Genomic DNA, 21,265 nt, shown 5'->3' with positions numbered 1-21,265 from the left:
GATCTAGAGTTCAGAATGGGAGCAACTGTTATCCTAGAGCAACAGTTGCTCTGGGTTCTTAGGCCTCGTTGTGGACAGAAAGCTTACATTCCTTGAACATATTAGCCAACTAAGTGGAAATGTGCAATATAGCATTGTATTTTCTCTACACTGCATCCTACTGAATGTGGTGCTGATGAATGATCCTTGCTTCACTTTTATTGTGCACTCGTTCACTCAGAGCTTGATTTTAAGTCATAAGTCTATGCTTCTGCAAGAGAATGTACCCTCCGCTGGTTGTATACAATCAATCATAAAGTTATACATTCCATACTGAAAGACGTAGGTGTCGTTCATTATCCATAATAAAGCTTAACGGTATTGTAAAAACTCTATGGCACATAAATTTTCTTCCGTTTAATACATTGACTTTTTACAGAAAGGTCACATCTTGAAACCTTGTACAAATATTTCTATTCGTTTTTGTAAACTATTGTGTATAGAATATGAAAAGCCCAAAGTAAATTAGCTTGCTCCTTGCTTAAACAAAGGATGTAAAATTAGTGAAGCCAAGGGCAACGCTTTGGAATCAGAAGGCTGTTCGAATTTTGTTCACGAGTTCAATTTCAGGTGACCTTCAAGGTCAGCACATCAAACGCGGCGAGAATCAAACGTAAGTTCCATAGGCCACTAAAATCGGATTAAAGACATGAAAAGGGGAGACATAAGAAGTCGGCGAAAGTTCAAGAACCAAGAGTCACAAGATGATATCTGGGATCCTCATAACTGTATGCAAGATTTGCATGGGAAAGTAAGGGTATTCCAAAACTTAACCCAAGGTTCGAGGAGAGAGGAATATATAAGGCTTGAGGAAGTTTTTTTTTGGGATCGACATCGAGAGAAAGGTTCGAGAAGGAACATTAGCCAGACGTGGAAAAGTCAGAGGGAGGAAAACGGAGGTCGATCTGCCATGAGCTGCTCAAGTTCAGTAATGAGGATAACCAGAGGCGATTAACTTAGGAGAAATCGAGCCCAGTCGGACCAGATGCTTTGCTGCTCAGCCAAGTCTGTGCATGTCCCGATGGCTGTGATCCTTCGCCCGATCGTTCCAGACACCGAGAAACCTCTCCACGTCTCCCGCTAGCTGACTCGATGGTTTCATCGGTACTCCAAGACCCTGAAGGAAGGAATTCAAAACACGAGACGGAAAAGAAAACTTAGAACGCCGAGACGAGCAGAGAAGAAAAGTGCACCAAAGAAAAGAAGGAGCTCATGTGAGTCATTTTATTGTATACTGTTAATCTTGCGATGTAAAAAAAATTCCTAATGGCCTGCAAGGATTGATAAAATAAGATAAATATAACCTGTGGGTAACTAGTGCAATTATATGATTGAATTTGTGAAAAGGTGAGGAACCGAGTAAAGCTAATTTCCTAAGCAGTAGTTTGAGCTAAGAGATCAATTTGATAATTGTATGTATTCCTAATATTTTTTGTGCTAATGTGTTTATTTTGTTGTTTAAGTCAAGCCATTATTTGAAATTGAGGTTAAGATTTAAGCTGAAGTGAATATTATAAACTAATTGAATAATTACAAGATATTGCTTTAAGAGGTTTATAATTTGCATAACTAGAACTGAGATTACAGAGGGAAATTCCCCTGATTTATGTATTACAATATTCTCTAAATTTTGTAGCCATTAAACAATGTTTGTTAATTATAATCAAAGAGTGTTGTCTGATCTCACTTTGCAATGCACTGATCCCAAATAATTCGATCCTACAGGTGGGAAACTAAAAGATAGTTAAAGGTTATGATAGAGGACTAATAGAAGCCACGACTGTAAAAATTTGTTTTTTGGGATAAGAGAGGACATTATTGTGTATAATTAGGATCTACCGGAAGTACTAATATTCCTTGTGCCACATCGAGGCATGGTGGCGCAGTCAGAAAATAAAATAAATTTCCATTGCTCTCAGGTGTAAAGAGTACAGAGTCCCCGAAGGTAGAATATTAATTGGGAGATAGAGTAGAATAATAACCAGATAAGTAAGCACAACACAAGTTAAAACAACATCGCAGCATAGATGGGATAAAACAAAAATAAACAAAAAACAATAAGAAGTAACAACAATATATTTACAATATAACTAACACCAAGAGGGGGAAAAAATATATTTATTAAACCCACTATTATTTTGCTGGTTTTCTACCCAGCCAGCATCATCAGAGCAAGCACAATGAAACTGTGAAAGGTACACAGCACTAAACCAAGTAATTGTAGAAACAATTTAAATTGTAACCAACATCTAATGTCCTTATATTACAACCTCTAAGGGTCAGATAACTACAAAGTTAATTCAGAGAAGTCGACATTTGCAGATCTCTGTTTGATCATGATATAAGTTGCAAGAACAAGGAACCATATAAACACCTGGAACAGTGAGAGGAGGTAGAGGATTCTTGAGAAAGAGAGAGAGCAGATGAAGGCAGCTAACTTCAGATGAGGTTTGAATGCAGTGTAGATATTGTACTTGAGAGTTCTGCCTATTTTTTCCAATGTGCCCCGGATATAAGAAAGTGATGGTAAATGAAGGTGATGCAGAGATCCTGCAGGAAGATATTAAATTAAATTGACTAGCAATATGGAGAAAGGTAAATGGCCGCCACTTTCAAGTGTGAGGTGATGCACTTTGGGAAGAAGAAATCACAAGCTGTATATGTTATTGATGGAAGTGAACTGCAAAAAACTGATGAGGCCTCCAGTTTACGCAACAGCCTTTGCAACATGTCCCCTGAATTTCAGGATTCTATCAGTCATCAACCCCAGATCTCGTCTCCTCTACTTCCTCCACTATAGCTCCTCCAATAGAGTATGCAGCGTCCCATCTATATGTCCCAAACCTACTGCTCTTGTAACTTTATTATAAAAGGCTAGCATACTATTAAAACAAGAGTGCCCCTTAACAAATCCTTGTTGACTCTCACAATAACATTACCCTCATCTGCCCAATGCTGTATACGGTCCCTCACTAATTTCTCCAAGATCTTAAGAACTACTGATGACACACACAAACTGGCCTATAATTAGACACTTCCAGTCTGCTACCACTCTTATGCAATAGCGCTATCTTACCTTCCTTCCATTCCTTGGGCACCTTTCCCGTAACCAGACTTTCAGTGAAAAGCCAGGTCAAAGGAGATGTCGGTTCTTTAGCACATTCTCTCAAAACTCGTGGTGAAATATCATCCAGTAACTCAGCTTTACTGACATCCAGAGTACTCAGTATTTGGAACACACTCTCCTCCTGCACCTCTAAACCTCGAACCTGCCTATCCCTCTAGTATTAAAATTTACTCCTCCAGGATGAAATACTCCAATAAAGTGTTCATTGAACAATTCCATTATGTCCTCTGGATCAGTTACTCTATTTCCATTTTTATCCCACAATGTCATTCTTCCACAATTATTTCTTCTCTCACTGGCCACATAGCTAAAAAATTCCTTGGGATTTTCTTTGGATCTTAGGGCCAATCTCTTCTCATATTCCAGTTTCGCCTTCCTTACCTTACTGGTCACTCTCCTGGCCCGTGTCATATATTCTTCATTTAATGCTCCTCACCTGTCTCCTTATATCTCTTCCATAGCCTCTTCTTCGCATGCAGTTCCTGTTTAGTATTGTTTGTCACCCACTTTACTTCATTTTGTGTCCTTTTCTTCACTTGTGAAATATAGCTTACTATTGCTGCTAATAAATATTCATTCACAATTTCCCAAGCACTAATGATATCCCGGCCTTCCAATTCCTCCCTCCATGAAACTTATGAAACTTCCCCAAGTTGATGTCTAAGACTATTATAATCACCTAACTTATAATTCCATGTTCCCATCTCTTTGATACTCCTGCATGTCTATTCATCTTCCAAGTCAAAATCATATGGTCACTCCCTCCAACTGGTGGGAGAGATGTCGGCATTTTTCTTTGAATGAAGAGGTGATTGCAGCTGTAGGAGGGGTATTTTGCAGATCTTACTGAGAACCACTACAGTAACGGGATAATGGTGATGAAGCATCGCTGGAATAAATGTTTTAGTCTTAAGGGAAATTATGTGGAAAAATAAAAATAATTTTGAAATTATAAATTCATTTTTTTATTGTTAGGTCAAGAACTTTTCAGACCATTTTTCACAACACATGCATCTGCCATTCAACATCCCTTCACAGTATACTTTGAAACCCATAGAACAAATTTCTTTTTCTTCTCCTTCATCCCTGCTACGGGCTGATTGTGGATCAGTCTTCGCCCTGATGTATTTCTCAAGGAATACAATATACAGGTTTTAAATCAAGGTTGTTCTTTCCCAGTCCACTACCTATATACAGTACTAATATACTATAGGCTGATTAAACAACCTCTCATGTATGGGTTCAACATAAAAAAAAATATATATATATATATATAAAATAATAAATAATACACACACAGTGTAGTCTGAAATGTTCTCGGCCCAACAATGAAAAAACAGATTTATAATTTCAAAATTATTTTTATTTTTTCAACATAATCTTCCTTAAGACTAATACATTTATTCCAGCAATACTCCAGCACCATTATCCCATCCCTGTAGTAGTTTTCATTAAGATCTGCAGAATACCCCTCTACAGCTATAATCACCTCTTGATTCGAAGAAAATTGCTGACCAGCAAGGAAGAGTTTTAGTTTTGGGAAGAGATAGAAGTCAGAGGGAGCCAAATCTGGGAAATACGGTGGATGTTCCAACAAATCATAGTGTAGATCCCTTAATTTTCCCATTGCCAAAACACCTTTGTGGGCAGATGCATTGTATGATTTTTTTCTTCTGCAAACCCGGGTCTTTTCTCACAAATTTTTTTGTCTAGTCTGGTTAAAAGATCAGAAAAATATTCCCCAGTTATTGTTTTACCCTTTTCAAGATAATTAATAAACAAAATGCCTTTAGCATGCCTTTAGATGTACCAACTTAGAAAAAATCTTGCCGATAGTGTTGCCATCTGTGGTTGAAAACAAGAACTTTTCAGACCACCATCGTATATATATCTATATAAAAATCTCTTTAATTATTTTTTTTAATATATTCTGAAAGAACATTCTTTTTCACCTCTCCCCCACCTCCAATTATGCAGGATTAGTTACAATTGAAGAAATTGTCATGAAAAGTTGTGGTACCTAGGAACAAATCTGCAGGTAATTTCACTCACTTCACCAGATGGTTAGTTTTGCGCTGAGAGGGCTTTGATCAACCCAATGCGAACATGTTAAACTGAAATCGTTATCCTTTGCCCACAATACCAATTTATTTAAATCATCCTGCAGGATATCCACATCACCTTTATCAACTGTTGTGCTACCCAATTTTGCATCATCAACATGCAACTGAATACTCTCCTTTAAATTTGCTATATATTTTTTAAATCTTCTGCTATATCCCATCAGCCACCCAGTTATCCATGCTACTAACTTCATATCCATTCCCATTTGCTCCAGTTTTTGTAATAATTTTCAATGTGGTATTCTGTAATGTCCTAGTGTATCCATTTCCTCAGGGGCGAATGCTGGTCTTGAAATTCAAGCTTGCTCTTGTTATCATTCAGGGAGTGATAGCAAGTGATTGAAGTCTGCTTAGTGGAATAATGAATTACTGACCATTTAAAACTATATATTGAGAAATTTATGTACATTTAATCATACAAATACAATATTTATTTTACAAATGATATTCTATCTTTTTCAATTCAGCTACTTGAATATAAATTCTACCCTAAGGTTCTTCTTTATAAACTGGTCAATAACATCGTCATAAAAAGTTGGTTGTAACTTAATTTTCCCAAGCAACATGCACACTTGTAAAGGCTGGCTAAAGCTCACTGGCTACTATTTTGACAGCGTATGGCCTGTGTTTAAGCAACAGAGTGTGACGACGTGAAATGGTTATGCACGTGCATGAAATCACAGTGCTGCTGCGAGAACCTGGAAGCTCCTACAACCGAGCAAGCCAAGGTAGCTTTGACTAGACGAGCAAGCATTGGCCTTCGATACACAACTCAAAGCTCAATTATTGGTGCGCAAGCTTAAGACGTCTTCTGTCTACAAAAATAAAAGCCTAAATGGAATGCTTATAAATGCATGCATTTATTAACAAATAAATATTACTTCTCTCTCAATTAATGAGCTTGTGCAGCAAGCATAGCAAGCATGGAGAATTCACCCCTGCATTTCCTTTATCCAATTCCAATGTCACTTTATTATAAAATGTGAATAAATTACTAAGACAGACCCTACCCTTTACTAAGCCATGCTGCCCACTATAGAGTACCACATCTGTAATCCACCTACCCACTGTTGGATTTTATCTTTAATCAACATTTCCAATACTTTAACCACCACTCCTGATATATTAATTGATTTATAGTTTGCTTTTGCTTGAAGCCACCTTTACATAAAGGAACTATTTTATCCTCTTTCTGCTCCCTTGGTACTTTGCCAGAATTGAGACCTGGATTGAATACCCTCATCACAGGCAATGCCAATTCTTTTGCAAATTGACATAGTACGTGGGCTAGCAAGTTATTCTGTTCACTTACCTGAATTTTAACATGCATCTGTCACATCAGCAACTGCAAAATCTTCACCTCAATGATACACCTTTGCAAAATGATCACTCAGCAACTCAACTATTACTTTTGCCTTTGTCATCTTCCTGCCATTAGCATTAATTAAAGTCATCCTACCATAGTCATTTTCCCTGTTACTTACTACATAACAAATAAGCTCTTTTGGATTTACTTTGGAATGCTTAGCTAATTTTCTCTCATAATCTGATTTGCCCTTTCTTATCACACTAGTCACCATTCTTGCTTGCACTCTGTACTGCTCATGAATATGGTGATCTCCCTTTTCTTTATATTCACTCCACTGTGTTTTATTTTTTATAAGCTTTTGCTTTATATCTCTACTCATCCACTTAATGCCAGCTTGATTTATCCTCCTGACCTTTGGTATACAGTCTGATGCTGCTTCTTTCAAACAATCTCTAATCACTTCCCATGCACTACTCTCAATCTTTCCTTGTAGCTTCTCAAGCCATGGCACTGCTGGAAGATGCCTCCTAAGTCAGTAGTAATTACCAGCTTTATAGTTCAACATAAACCCATTTTTCTTAATAGACAATACCACATGTTAAGCCAGAACAAGACTGCATGGTCACTCTTCATGATTAGAAGAAGAGTGTCTACCTTGGTTATGGAGGTATATTCTAATACTATTACCAGATTCAGTGCTCTCAAACCCCTGAGTAACCTTATAACATGTTGTTTCAAGAAACTATCCCCTAGGAAGTGTATAAATTCCATTTCCATCTTGCCATGCCTCCCTTTTCCTCCCTCCAATCCATGTTCCATAGATGAATTATCTCATAATAATCATTTGGCCTACACTCATTATGCTAATCTGCCAATGTATACATCTACATCATCCTGTGGAGATCCTGGCCTATAGCAACACCCAACAGTATATTTTGTGCTATTGAAATCTCTATCCCACAACAGTCTCAAATGAACCATTTACCACAGACCTAAAATCCCCTTTAAATTCTATTTTTGTTAGTTGTAGTTATCAGCTATCATCAGCAATACCCTACCTCCTGTCCTATTTCCTCTATCTTTCCTGAAAATACAGTACCTTTTATATTCTATCCATTTTCTGTGAGCCAAGTCTCACTGATGCTTATAATTTTTGGCCAAGTAAAGCTGACCAGTGCCAAGAATGCCCCTTTCTTATTTCTGATATTTCTGGCATTCATGTACATGTATTTCAACATCCCCTTGGATCCACAATTACCAACCCATTTGAATCTGAAACCCCCGTGAATGTTACATTCAGCATTCATAATCATTTCTATACTTACACTTATTTAATCCTGGGATCATTAGACATGACTGATTACATCCTCTCTAGCATCTCTAGTTTCTCTGGTTTTGTACTTCCAAACATAACCATAATATTTCTCCTTTTTTTTGCAAACAGTAAATTCTTAATTAGTTCTAACACTTTCATTGATTAGAAATGTCAACATTACTTACAAAGATATACAAATAAGATAATTCAATTAAATTATTTTATCTAACTGTACATTTGAAATGAAAACTGCAATTAGGAAACCATATTATACAATGACAGATGTTATTTTACTATAAATCTAATTGGGTTAGGGCTTGACAAATATCCTCATCCACTCACCCATGTCAAGCAGATTTTGCCAGCTGATGCACTTGTAGACTGGACCAAATAGAATATTTGTTTATTAAAATAATAACTTTCTAAATGAAATATTTTTTAGCTTATAAGAAAACACAGAAAAATACCCATATTATAAAGTGCCCATTCTGGTAACGAAAAATTAACGTAAAAAAATTATTTTTCTGAAACAAGAATGCTGTTTTTATTTTATTTAAATCTCCTCCTTGGAATAGTTCCCACACAAATAAGACATTCTCCAAACAGTGATACAGTATCATTAATCACTTTATGAAACTCCTATTCACTTATTACAAATTACTAAAAATTGGGAACAAGTATATTTTTTTCATGGCAAGAAGGATTTTGAATAATTTGTCAAACCCTTAATATAATTATAAAAATATACAATTTTTTTTGGTATAATTATAAAAATATACACTTTTTGTTTTTGATACAATTATAAAAATATACATTGGCCTTTCTATAAGAATTCGTACAAAGATATTTTATGACACAAAACATGAATTCTAAGCACAGATTTTTACCATGCTTAGATTGTATTAATTTTGATTTTTATACTAACCCTTTTACATACTTATTCTCTGCTTTTATTATTACATGACACCGTGCATAATCATAACAACTAAGATTCATTGTGGGAGGGCCTTCTACGCCAAACAATCCATTTATCCTACTTAATCTTTATTTCTTTCTTTTAAGGTTACACGGTGATCAGCATTCATATTTACGAATTTAGGGCCACAAAACACACGTGCTGAAATGATTATTTTACTTATTATTAATAAATAACACTTGACGATTTAACACTTGTATTGAGGTCATCATCAGAAAAATACATATGTATATGAAGACAAGCTACATGCTCTCTACAAAGGTAAATAATGCACTGTTATTTGAACCTTTTACTTATCCTGTTTTAGATCAGACAACCTACATAGAAAAAATAAACCATTTAGTATCGGACCACAACATCTACCAAATGGTAAACTACAACCCCACAAAACGCATCAAAAAGAAAACAACTGAATTAATTAAATCCGTTAACACATGGCCAAAAGAAACTATCAAAAAACTAATACCTCATTATGCCTGCACACACAAAATTTATGGCCTGCCAAAAATACACAAAACAAACAAGCCACTACGTCCAATTGTTTAAGGAATCGACAGCCCGAATTACCACTTAGCCAAAAAATTACCAGCCATATTCAAGGAATTGGTAGGTCATTCCCCTTCCTACATAAAAAATACACAATATTTCTAAGCAAAATTAACAACATTACACTCAACAATCAAGATTTATTAGTCAGCTTTGACATAACTGCCCTCTTCACCAATGTCCGAATTAATGATACTATTGTGCTCCTACAGAACATATTTCCACACGACATCAAGGCCCTCTTTGCCCACGTATTCTGCTCCAGATATTTTGTGTGGTAAAACAATTTTTACCTTCAAAAAGAAGGTACAGCCATAGGCTCACCACTTCCCCCAATAGGTAACTTTTATATGGAAGACTTTGAGCAATCAGCTCTAGAGTCAGCATGCCTAAAGCCCAAAATCTGGCTCAGATACGTTGATTGATGATATTTTTGCAATTTGGCCCCACGGCCGCGAAGCACTAAATAGATTCCTTAGCCACCTAAACAAACAACACAAATGTATCCAATTCACCACTGAAATAGAAAAAAACAACTCTCTTCCTTTCCTAGACATACTCGTTATACGTCTTCCCTCAGGCTGTCTCTCCTCCTCAGTCTACCACAAACCCACACACACACAGGCCAGTACATACACAAAAATTCTTACTGCCACCCAACACAAAAACTAGGTGTCATAAGCACCCTTAAACATAGAGCTCAAACTATTTGTTCAAATGAGCAAGCTCTAAATTAGGAATACAAGCTCATCAACCATACATTTATAAAAAATGGATACAGTAAAAAAACTATTCAAAAGATCCTCCACCGAGACAACACTAAAAACAAAAAGGGTTTCAAGAATGCCATTGCCATTCCTTATGTTAGAGGCATTTTCGAGAAAACAGACAGAACACTACACAAATACAACATCAAAACCATCTTTAAACCCCTGACAAAATTAAGACACCTACTCAGTTCTTCCAAAGATCCTCTTCCACACCTAGCCCACCCAGGGGTTTACAAAATACAATGCACATGTAACAGGGCGAACCATCCCAATTAGGAAGGACGAACACAAACGACACATTAAATCCTCCATTTTGGAAAAACTAGCCTTTCAGACCACGCACTCCAGACATGCCACAAAATTGATTGGAAAGGTATCAAGTCCTTACACAGCACCAAAACCTGGTTCGAGAGGCATTTAAAGAAGCATGTGAAATGCTCAAACACAATCCTAATATGAACAAAAATGATGGTCTAACCATTCCAAGAATGTGGAGGACCCATTTACAACCATTATAGCAACCAGAACAAGCCAAAGAAAAATGTCAGTACAAGAAGACTTGAGGATTTTTTATTTTATTTTTTAAACATTCAATAGCAACCTGAACAGTACAAGTCCAGAAGAAAAGCCTAGTATGGGAGGACTTTAGCAGGGTTTATTGTGTTTTTTGTTTTTTTTTTACCACTAGAGGTCAGGTGCAGTAAAAGGATCAAATAACAGCGTATTATTTATCTTTGTAGAGAGCATGTAGCTTGTCTTCATATACACATGTATTTTTCTGATGATGACCTCAATACAGGGGTCGAAATGTCAAGTGTTATTTTATTAATAATAAGATTTATGAATTATTCCCTAAATTCATAAATATGACTACTCAATCCTTTATCTCCGTATTACATCACCTACTGGCAGAACCTGCATAGTTCAGTCAGTATAGACTAAGCCCTTTGGTCGGAAAGACATGGGGTTTGATTCCCATCCATTATGTGAGGTCTCTTCTGACTAAAGGCGAGTTAGCCGGTCTCATATGGAGGTAGAGGGTTTTTTTCACCCAGAAACTCTGGTTTTTCATCCCTCAGAACAGGCAAACAAACCTGTGAACACACATCGATCTACAGTCAAAAAAATACATACTTAATCTCTCACTAGGAGGGGGCTCAACCAGTCCTAAGGGACGGTGGAGGAATGTCATATGAATAAATAAATAATCACCTACCGTTAGAATAACAGTACTTTGGTCTGCTAATTGCATGTATTCTCTGGCCAATTTCTCTTTTTATACGATGAAAACCCTGTTACCTTCATATGAGATCGGTTATCTAACCATCAATTGGTAAAGTCCATATAAAGATTCTTATTGGCTAACTCGCCTTCAAATGGAAAAAGCTATAAAAAGATTCTTCTCTCTATAATGAGAAACTCTAGTCTTTTTCAAATGAAGGGTGCAATATTCTGTCCACTCTTGCTATATTTATCAGATAAATAAAAAAAAATAACACTTAAGTTAAATACCTATATAATTATTCCATTCTGTATTTAGATCCAAATAGTCTCTAAAGCAGTTGTTCATCATATTTAAACAGTAATTATTACAAGGCTTTACAAACTGTACTTCCTTGCATGGGGAACAAAACACCATATTCGTTACAGTGATCCTGCATTCAGAAGATAAAACAACCTGTATAGAAAAAAAAAAAAAAATTAAAGATAAATGCACAATAAATTATATAAATTGCTCTCTTATATGAAAATATAAAGGCAACTACAGATTTATCAAAATGCTAACAGAAATAACACATCTTTCCACATCTCACATTTTCTTTATAACATGATCAGTAGTTCACTGCATTTCGACTTTCTTGGTTTCCCAGAATCACTCATTACAAATTGAAATAAACAATCACTAAGTAAATTGTTATGTATATATTTTCTGCTAGTTTAGATATTATGTGGACAGTTTGAAGAAGCAGCACTTTTGCTATAATTTATCATTCGAAATATGTATAGGAGCATGCAACAAAAGTGAAATTTCATTTCTAAATTATTTTTCACAATAGAATTAAAATTAGAATTATTATTATTAACAGTAGTATTTTACTAAAAGTGGGATAAAGGAACTCTTTATGTACATTTCAATTTATATTAGAAAACTTACTGTGTTATTACAATGTAAAATGTATTCTATAATAACTATAATAATGATAACAATAGTTACATAATATTCTATTATTCTCTTTAACTCAAGAAGAGAGCGAATTACTATAGATATAATAGAGAGCTATTACTGTTATTATCAAATTTCATTTCTAATTGGATAAACATTTATTCCAGTGAAATCCCAGTCTTTCATCAGGATTGTTTTTTTTTTTTGTTTTTTTTCCTGAAACATTCTGTGTAACACAATCCCCACATAATGCAACTGGTTTTTGAAATTTGCCTATTTAAAAGACCGTATTTAGTAAATAACATACAACTTACAAATAGTGAAAATTCGATTTTTAAATATATATAGCAGTGTGTGCTTAAGGGTCAAAGCTATATAACTGAGAGGAGACCTCCACATAGCCTTTAAAAGAATGCAGAAAACTGACCAGGGCTTCTGATGTAATGTCCAATCCTCACCTTCTCATGATGCACCCTATTAGGTATCTACTTGGATACTGAATGAATGAGGATGGGCTGGCAATTTGGGATTTAGCTGACCAAACTGTATTCGTATTGGCTTCAACCACAATACTAAATGATAGTACAACGTGACAGAATTTCATGCTGGCTGGGGCGTCGATGGGTTAAACAAGGACCCCTTTGATTTTGCAGGGGAACCAGGACAAACAGCGAAAAGTCAGCTACAAACCCTAAAACACACCCCAACTCAATATCACCAGAGTTCAAGAAACTGGAGGTGATCACCATTTAGTCTTGAGCAGGATAAAACTGAATTTCATATTGAAAAGAAGAACATGTCAGAAAGTTTTAAAGCGAACAAAAGTTGAGCAGCTCTCAGATGTGAACTGTAGACTAAAATACACAAAGATTATTGAAGAAAAAATGAAAGGGTTTGAGAACAGGATTCAAACCTTGGAGATTCAGTGCCTAGCTCTGAAGAAAATATTGATTGATTCAGCCAGAGAGGCATCTGGTGAGGTTATCTGCAAGGATAGAAAAATCAGAACTCCATGGTGGACACAGAAAGTTAAAGAAGCAGTGAAGGAAAAGTAGAAAGCATATCAAAAGTTCCTGGCAAATAAATCAGATTGTGCTTTTAAAGAATAAGACAAATGTAAGAAAGTTAAACACTGTGCAAAACTAGCTAAACCAAAGAAGACTTTGGTAAGAACAAACTATCATAAGAAGACTTTGGTAAGAACATAGAAAATAAATATCAAGAAGTGGCAAGATATTCTGGAGGTTGTTCAGGAAGCTCAGAAATGGAGGAAAGAGTGCTGGTAAAAGGAATTAGAGATGATAAAGGTGACATGAAAATTGGAGAAAAAGATATCCTTGAAGTATAAAGAAATTACTTTGAAAAATTTCTAAATGAAACTAGCAGTGATGACAGCACAGTGATAAAAAAAAAAAAAACAATGATCAGGCATGCAATCAGGAATATATAGTTCAGAGAGCCTGGACAGAGGGACAAATTCCAGATGATTGAAGCAGAGCTCTTATAGTACCCATACATAAAAAGGGAAATAAACTAAATGTGAGAATTACAGAGGAATTTTCTACTCAGTGTTCCTGGTAAGATTTATGCCAGTATACTTGGGAAATGGTTGAGAAGGATTGTGGAAGGGAAGCTCAGTGAAGAACAAGCTGGATTCAGGCCAAATAGAGGCTGTCAGGACCAGATTTTCATTTTATGACAAATAGTTGAGAAATCATGGGAATATAACAGAGATCTGTATTTAAGTTTTGTAGATCTGAAAAAGGAATATGACAAGGTGCCAAGAGAGAATCTATTCAAAATGCTACAGTTGTATGGTGTCAGTGGGGCATTATATCAAGAAACACTTAGTCTTTATTTAAGTTGTAAGTCAGCAGTTAGAATTGAAGGAAGATGGTTTTATGTTAAACCTGGTGTCAGACAAGGATGTACATTATCCCCTCTGTTATTCAGCATCTATATGGATCACATTATGAAGGAAAGTGGTATTAAATCTGATATCAAAATTGGAGATGTTAATATCAGCTTTTTGCTTTATGCAGATGATGTTATACTTCTAAATGAATCTGCTATAAGTCTGCAAGATTCCCTGACTAAATTGAATAACTGTTGTAATAGATATGGTATGAAGGTCAGCAATAACAAGACAAAGGCAATGAAAATAAGCAGAAGTATTGAAAATATCAACTGCATTGTGAATGGAGAACCTATAGAACAAGTAAAACATTTAAGCTATTTAGGCATGATTTTTAGTAAAGATGGTAAATTAAATATGGAAATAGCCAACTGGATCAACAAAGCTGGTATTGTAGGAAGTCAACAGTATACATTTATATGGAATAAGAGAGAAATTAGTCAAAACTAAGTTAGCTGTATACAAGATAGTGTTCAAATCAGTTTTAACTTACGAATCTGAGAACTGGGTTAGAAGAAAAACACTTGACCAAAGACTAGAGACTGCAGATATGAGAGTCCTGAGAAAGATTAGAGGGATGGACAGATGGAATCAGCGGCAAAGTATATTAAAAACGAGGATATTAGGAAAGAACTTAATATTGTTAGCATCCAGGAATATGTTAGCCGAGCTAATCCCAGGTGGTATGGTCACTTAAACAGAATTTGAGAGGAAAGATTAGCAAAACGATGTTCTCTCCCGGGTTGGTAGGAAAAAGACCCAGAGGAAGACCAAGATATAGGTGGATTGATACAGTAAAAAGTGTCTTAGAAGATAGAAATATAAGATCTGACAATGTTGGAGTCTTGACAGGTAGTAGATTGATTTGAAGGAAAATTGTAGATAGGAAGTTAGTAATGATGTAAATTTTTCACGTAGTTAGTACTACGTGAAAAATTTACGTGAAACTATCATATCCTGTACTCCCCTTGAGGGTAAATATCAGGAATTTGATGATGATGATAGCAGTGTGCGCCACAAATGAGAAATATTCAAAGTAGCACTAATAATATTTTTTATTCCAAAATAGCAAATTAAAAAAATAATGTTACAGTATATTCAAAAAGAAAAAAGATTCTGTATAAACAGAAGGGCAAAAATATTCTTTCATGGTGTTTATCTTCCTTAATTTTTTTAAGGATAGAAATAACATTAACCTTCATATCTAATTTCATGACATAAAGATAGGACTTTTTAAGTACACACAATAACAGGTAATTTATTTGAAAAAATGCCATACTTTTAGCTGATCACTATGCCCTGAACTGAATATTGTGATTCAGAAAGAAAAGTAAGTGGTTAGAATAGCAAAATAGGAAAGAAAGAACATAGATGTAGATAAGAGAATTATAATAATCTAAAATTAAGTGAAGTTTAATGACAGACTTTTCGTAAATGATTCAAATTTTGAAAATGTCATGAGTACAATATGTATGCATGGCGCAGTGTAAGAGATGTTTATATATATATATATAGAGAGAGAGAGAGGGGGGGGGGAATGAATGAGAGACAAGAGAAAGTACGGATTTGTTGGAAGTGTGATATATTAGACCATGAGGCAAAGAATGCAAAACTGACTGAAAAGTTAGAAGATGGTGTGCATGAAAGAAACGGAAATGAAAAGTAAGCTAGAGAAACTGAGAGAGTGAAAAAGGTTTTCACTAAGGTTTTGAGAGTGCTTGATCTAGTAACTGCAAATGTGTGGAATTTTCAGTTAAGATGGGGTGTATGTGGAATTATAGGGCTGGTAAGTGTGACAAGCTTAGGAGATTGCTTGGATCGGTACCATAGCATAAAACTGCAAGGGCTCAATGCTGATAGCGCATGGGAAGTGGTCAAGGAATGTTTGAGGGAGGTAATGGCAGACTACATACCTAGAGTCAGAAGAATAAATCAAGTGAGAAATAAATGGATGAATACCGTCATCATGCTAAAGCTGCAAAAAAGGAAACAATTGTGAAGGGAATTTAAGAAGAAAGGTGCCCTGCAGACACATGAACAGTACAGGTATTCATAACCAAATCTGACACAAGAGACTGGTTAATTTTTATTCCCAAAGTGTCCTAAGTCTGCATACTGCATTTGACAGGTTTGCCTGTTTTTAGGGATGAAAAATCTACATTTCAGGGAGGAAAAAATGCTCTACCTCCATATGAGACCAGCTAAAGCTAACTCACCATTTGATTGAAAAACCCTTGACAAAGGTTCCTCATGTCATAGACAAGATCTGAAACTGGGTCTTTCTAAACAGAAGGGCTTGACTAAACTAACTGGGCTATGGAGGCTCCATTTGGAGAATAGCAAAGAGAAAATGAATGGTAAGAATTGGGACAAGGAAGGTCTAAGTCGGAAAATTTTTGAATTTTCCATCATGAAAACACACACTCAGTAAAAATACAACATGTTTGGGAAGAAAGATTTCATTCTTAGCAAGACTTTTTGTTCTCCATGTAGACATATGATCCAATGTTTGGTCCTCGCTTTCATATAAGACATTTCTAGGGAGAGTGGACTCAGTCAGTTCAGTTTATTACTATAAGTAAATGTAGAAGTCTCTAGAGATTGACATAGAATCAACCTTTAGAGATGTTATAGATCCACTGAAAGGCAATGCCTTTCAATGGATCTCTCTTAAGAGGTTTGCTGAAAATCTAATATAGAAATACAAAACCATGAAGCAATACTACTATTTCACAATCAGATTTTTATGTTGAATCAGTTATTACAGAATGACAGAGCCCGTTTTTCAGTTATTCCTCAGCCAGCATTATCTCTCTTGTTTAACCTTAAATTTATTCTCTTCATTCACAACACATTCCACTTGCCACTAACTACTCTGTATAGCCTTCTCCATATTATACTGATCTGGAAAAGCCATCGACTGAATTCTGCAATTTACGTTTACTCAATCTTCCTCCATAACCAATATTCTGGAGTACTGATATTTCCTTAGTTATTACTGTGTGGACCTTCTTAGAATCATCACCACAATAGAAACCAGATGATCAAATTTTTTCAAACAACTCAGATGTAGATGATCAAGGATTAGAATAGAGGCATAAAACCTTATTCTGGTCAGCGTCCTCTTTATCATAACAGAAATGTGTTGTGCAGTCTTTATAACTCTTATGATGTGCCTTTTGAACTTCAGATACATATTGACCATTACCCCACAGATCCTAAATCATATATGTAATGCATTTTCAATCACGAATAGCTATTACTTACATTCATTGTTATATTTAAAACTTCTTGGCCAGTAGCTAATGCATCTAGAAGAGTTCGGACAGCGATGAAGGTTGTTTTCACTTTGAAAGCTATTTGTTGTGGAATTCTTCCAAACACCATATTATTATCCATGTGATGACTGACACAATCAAGATAATTATTATTAAATAAATACTGTCCATTTAACACCTAAAAAATTAAAAATAAACTAGTTAAAATCACACAACATATTCATAGTTTTCAAAATATAATATTCATAGTTTTCAAAATGCACCAGTTATCTGTACCCAAATTTTCAAAGTGAGGCACACATACTATTGGAGGGAGGGCAAATACTTTTAAAGGTACTAGATAGCTATAGCTACTAACTTGATTACAAAGTTATACATTACATATAAAATAACTAGCAAACCATGCATTAGAAAATGCAACAACTGCTGATCAAAGATATACTGCATGCAAAAATAAAGATATTCTTTTCCCCTACGTTTATCCAATGAAAGTAATTTAAATTGGAAATATCGACAAAAATAATGATGCATCTCTCAATGTATCTGTTTTAGTATTGGATATCAATAATTATACTCAGTAAGCAAAAGGATTTATGTCTAATAAGGGGAAGAAGGGGTGAAACATTTACAAAAGTACATTGGACAGCAAAAGATTTTCTTTGCAAGTTACACTGAATATTTACTCACCATAAGCTAAAGAGAAATTCTTTCTACTCTAGGGAAAACTAGACAGAATATTTAATTGAGTTCTCTGAAAATGCTTCAACAGTTTCTACATGGACAATATTATAATTAAACTGAAAACAAACTAGTTAATTTATGGTGAGCTACCAACATTCACTTCTGTGATAAAATAAACTAAAAGTGGAAAGGTAAAATACATATACTGAATGTGCTTGATTAATCATGGATTATTTTTTCTTATCCTAACATGCACAAACAAAACAAAAATATATATATATCCCAGCAAAATTCAATATAGTCCTTCTGAAAATTAAGTTACTTGGTGTGATAGCCCTACAAAGCTAGATAATGCTAGAAAATTCTCATGCAAACAATCCAAGACCAGAATTCACAAGCAAGTGATGAAAACTGAAATAATTTCACCACACAGCTTAGGAAGCCATTCATATTAATCTCTGTGCAATACAAATAACACATACATGCCACTAGTAAATTAACTTTTCTTGAACAGCATACTCCCTGAGAGATTTTTTTTCAAAAGAAAGAAGATCTGTTTCACAATGAAACAGATTAAAAGGTATACAGGCAATCACCAATTCAAACTTTGGAAAAAGTACTATTTCCTAGAAAGTAAAAGACTGAAGAAAGAAAGCTTTCTGCATACATTTGCACATCTGCCACTAAAAAAAAAAAAACTTTCTCCAGATAGAATAACAACAATTTTTCCTGAAGCTGAAAAGTGGGAATGGAAATACTGCAGCTTAACACAATATATTCCAATCGTGCTCACATCCTAAAGCAATGATCCACAAAAATGCTACATGCATTTTATCTAAAAACCTCATGCACAAGCTCAGTGCAATCTTTCATTAGTGCAGGGGTTCCCAACCTGGGGTACGGGAAGCCTGTCCGGGGGGGGGGTACGGTGAATAGCAGGCAAATAAGTATATTATGCTATTAATATATTCCAAAAATAGTTATGTTATCAACATTTCCAGGCTATTCCATGTTGGTATGTCTGTCAGCAACATTTCAGGTCTCTTTTCGGACACAGTGAGGTTGCATAAACTTTTTTCTCACTGCAGGGGTCCGATAACTCAAAATCCCAGGTTAAGATTCAAGATAGCTAGTGAAATTGCCAGATCGGCACTCTCTCGAGGCTCGCCTCTGCGGCATCTGCACCTCCTTGCATGAGTGTGACATACTGTATGGTACACACTCCAAATGCTTCATTTCAACATGCTCGCAGTACACACGTTTTAGTGATAAACATAGGTTAGCTAAATTACTTTTGCTGACTAAATTTTAATCTAATTGTAAGTAGTTTATAGTTTACTAGGGGGAGCCCCCCCAGTAAACTATAGCTAATATTTGCTTGTTTATCAGTAGAGAGTTGTCTAGCTGAATGGGTTAACATGCAGTGAGGAAATTATGAGAACCATGTAGCTGTAACAGCACTTTACAAGAATAGAAGGCAGCCACCTGTTATTGTCAACATGCTAAAAACACTTGGGATTATTGGACTATTAACCATTATGATACAGGAAATGTATCTGACTGTCGAAGAACAGATCAACCACACTGCATTAGGATGCAACAGCTTATGAGGGCTGTGAAGGCATGCCTCCACTGTAATCCTGTGAGAATGCAGAAAGTGATGTCGAGAGAGAGAGAGAGAGAGAGATTCATTTTGCAGAGAACAATGTCACATGTAAAAACAGGTGACCTGAGGATGAGAGCCTATCGTTGTTCTACTTGACACTGCCTAACAACACAACTTATGTGACAGAGGGTTCTAAAATCAAAGGCACTTCTCCAGTGGTAAGCAAACAACAGACACAGAGATATCCTTTCACAGATGAGAAGATTTTCAACACTGAAGAGTCATTCAACGGCCAAAATGATCTGGTGTATGCCCTGCATGGTTGCACACCATGTGCCATAGTACCCAGGATTCAGAGAGGGTCATCACTATGCATGAGTGATGGTTTGGTGGGAGGTGATGTATCAGGGGATATCCAAGTTGCATTTCTGTGAGAAAGGGGTCAAAACCTATGCCAAAGTGTATCAAAACACTTGGGTATCTGTAATAAAGCCCCTGAACAACACTTTTTTTTCATGGTAAGCAGTGGACCTTCTAATAGGACTGAGACTCTGCACACAAGGTGGTTAGAGGCGAATGTGCCCGACCACATATCACCATCTGATTGGCTCTGGAAGTACTGATCTGAATCTGTTGCATTTCAAATTTTGGTTAGAGCTTGAGAGAGTAACCTGCAAGAAACAACACACCAGAATAACAACCCAGAAGGTGGATCTGGAGCGAGCAGTGGCAGCATTTCTGTTGGATGTTGTGCATGCTGCCATTGATATGTAGCTTCACAGATTTTGGGGGTGCATGAAGGCAAAAGGGGGGACATTAAGCATTGAGTACTGCTATATGCACATTATATATATGGTTTGTATGTGCTGAAAGATGCAAATGATTTACTGATAGATTAAAGGTTTATGCGCTGTTCAAGTTGTAACAGTATTTATGGCTAGGTAGATGTAATGCACCACAAGTTCATTTACTAACATACAGGAAAAATTTGTATTTAGACAAACATTTAGATATTTTTCTTTTGTTCACCAACAAAAAAAGAGCAGCTAAATAATTAAATAAGATGAAGATACTGGGTAAAAATCAGTGAAATATTTAATTATTTAGCAGCTAATATTTTAACAATGATTTATACCTAGCATCTTCAGAGTACAAACAGTATGTCACAGTAAATACACAGCAACAGTTAATAGAATGTTTTAAATTGTAATGGACAACACAAAAAACAAAAGCCCTAATCGGCATCATCTACTGTTGAAATCTGTCACAGCCATATTTGAGGTTCAGGAAATATTTTGAAGTTGCTGACTACACACCAAAAATTTGGGAAAGAGTCATTTTAAGATTGAATCAATACTGTAAAACCTCTCTTTATCCAATAATAGCTGGTGCCAAATTAGGATTTCAGTTCTCTGT

At 35.6% G+C, this 21,265-nt stretch overlaps 1 protein-coding gene across 4 annotated transcripts in view; it reads right to left on the bottom strand.

The window, feature by feature from the left end:
- Positions 1-21,265, bottom strand: part of LOC150099849 (glypican-6-like) — a 331,314-nt gene that overhangs the window by 142,188 nt on the left and 167,861 nt on the right. For 3 of the 4 annotated variants that reach the window (XM_090404104.1, XM_090404103.1, XM_090404106.1), the window contains 2 exons: positions 17,552-17,740; positions 11,718-11,883 (listed from right to left, as the gene is read on the bottom strand). In XM_090404104.1, the coding sequence (XP_090260230.1) occupies positions 11,718-11,883; positions 17,552-17,740 (355 nt within the window). The remainder of the gene's footprint in view (positions 1-11,717; positions 11,884-17,551; positions 17,741-21,265) is intronic. The other variant, XM_090404105.1, reaches the window with a different exon arrangement.

This window comes from Typopeltis vanoorti, chromosome 14, assembly GCF_054136105.1.
Source record: "Typopeltis vanoorti isolate ZY-2024b chromosome 14, IOZ_Tvanoo_1.0, whole genome shotgun sequence".
Lineage (NCBI taxonomy): Eukaryota > Metazoa > Arthropoda > Arachnida > Uropygi > Thelyphonidae > Typopeltis > Typopeltis vanoorti.
This window is presented reverse-complemented; position numbering and strand designations above follow the sequence as displayed.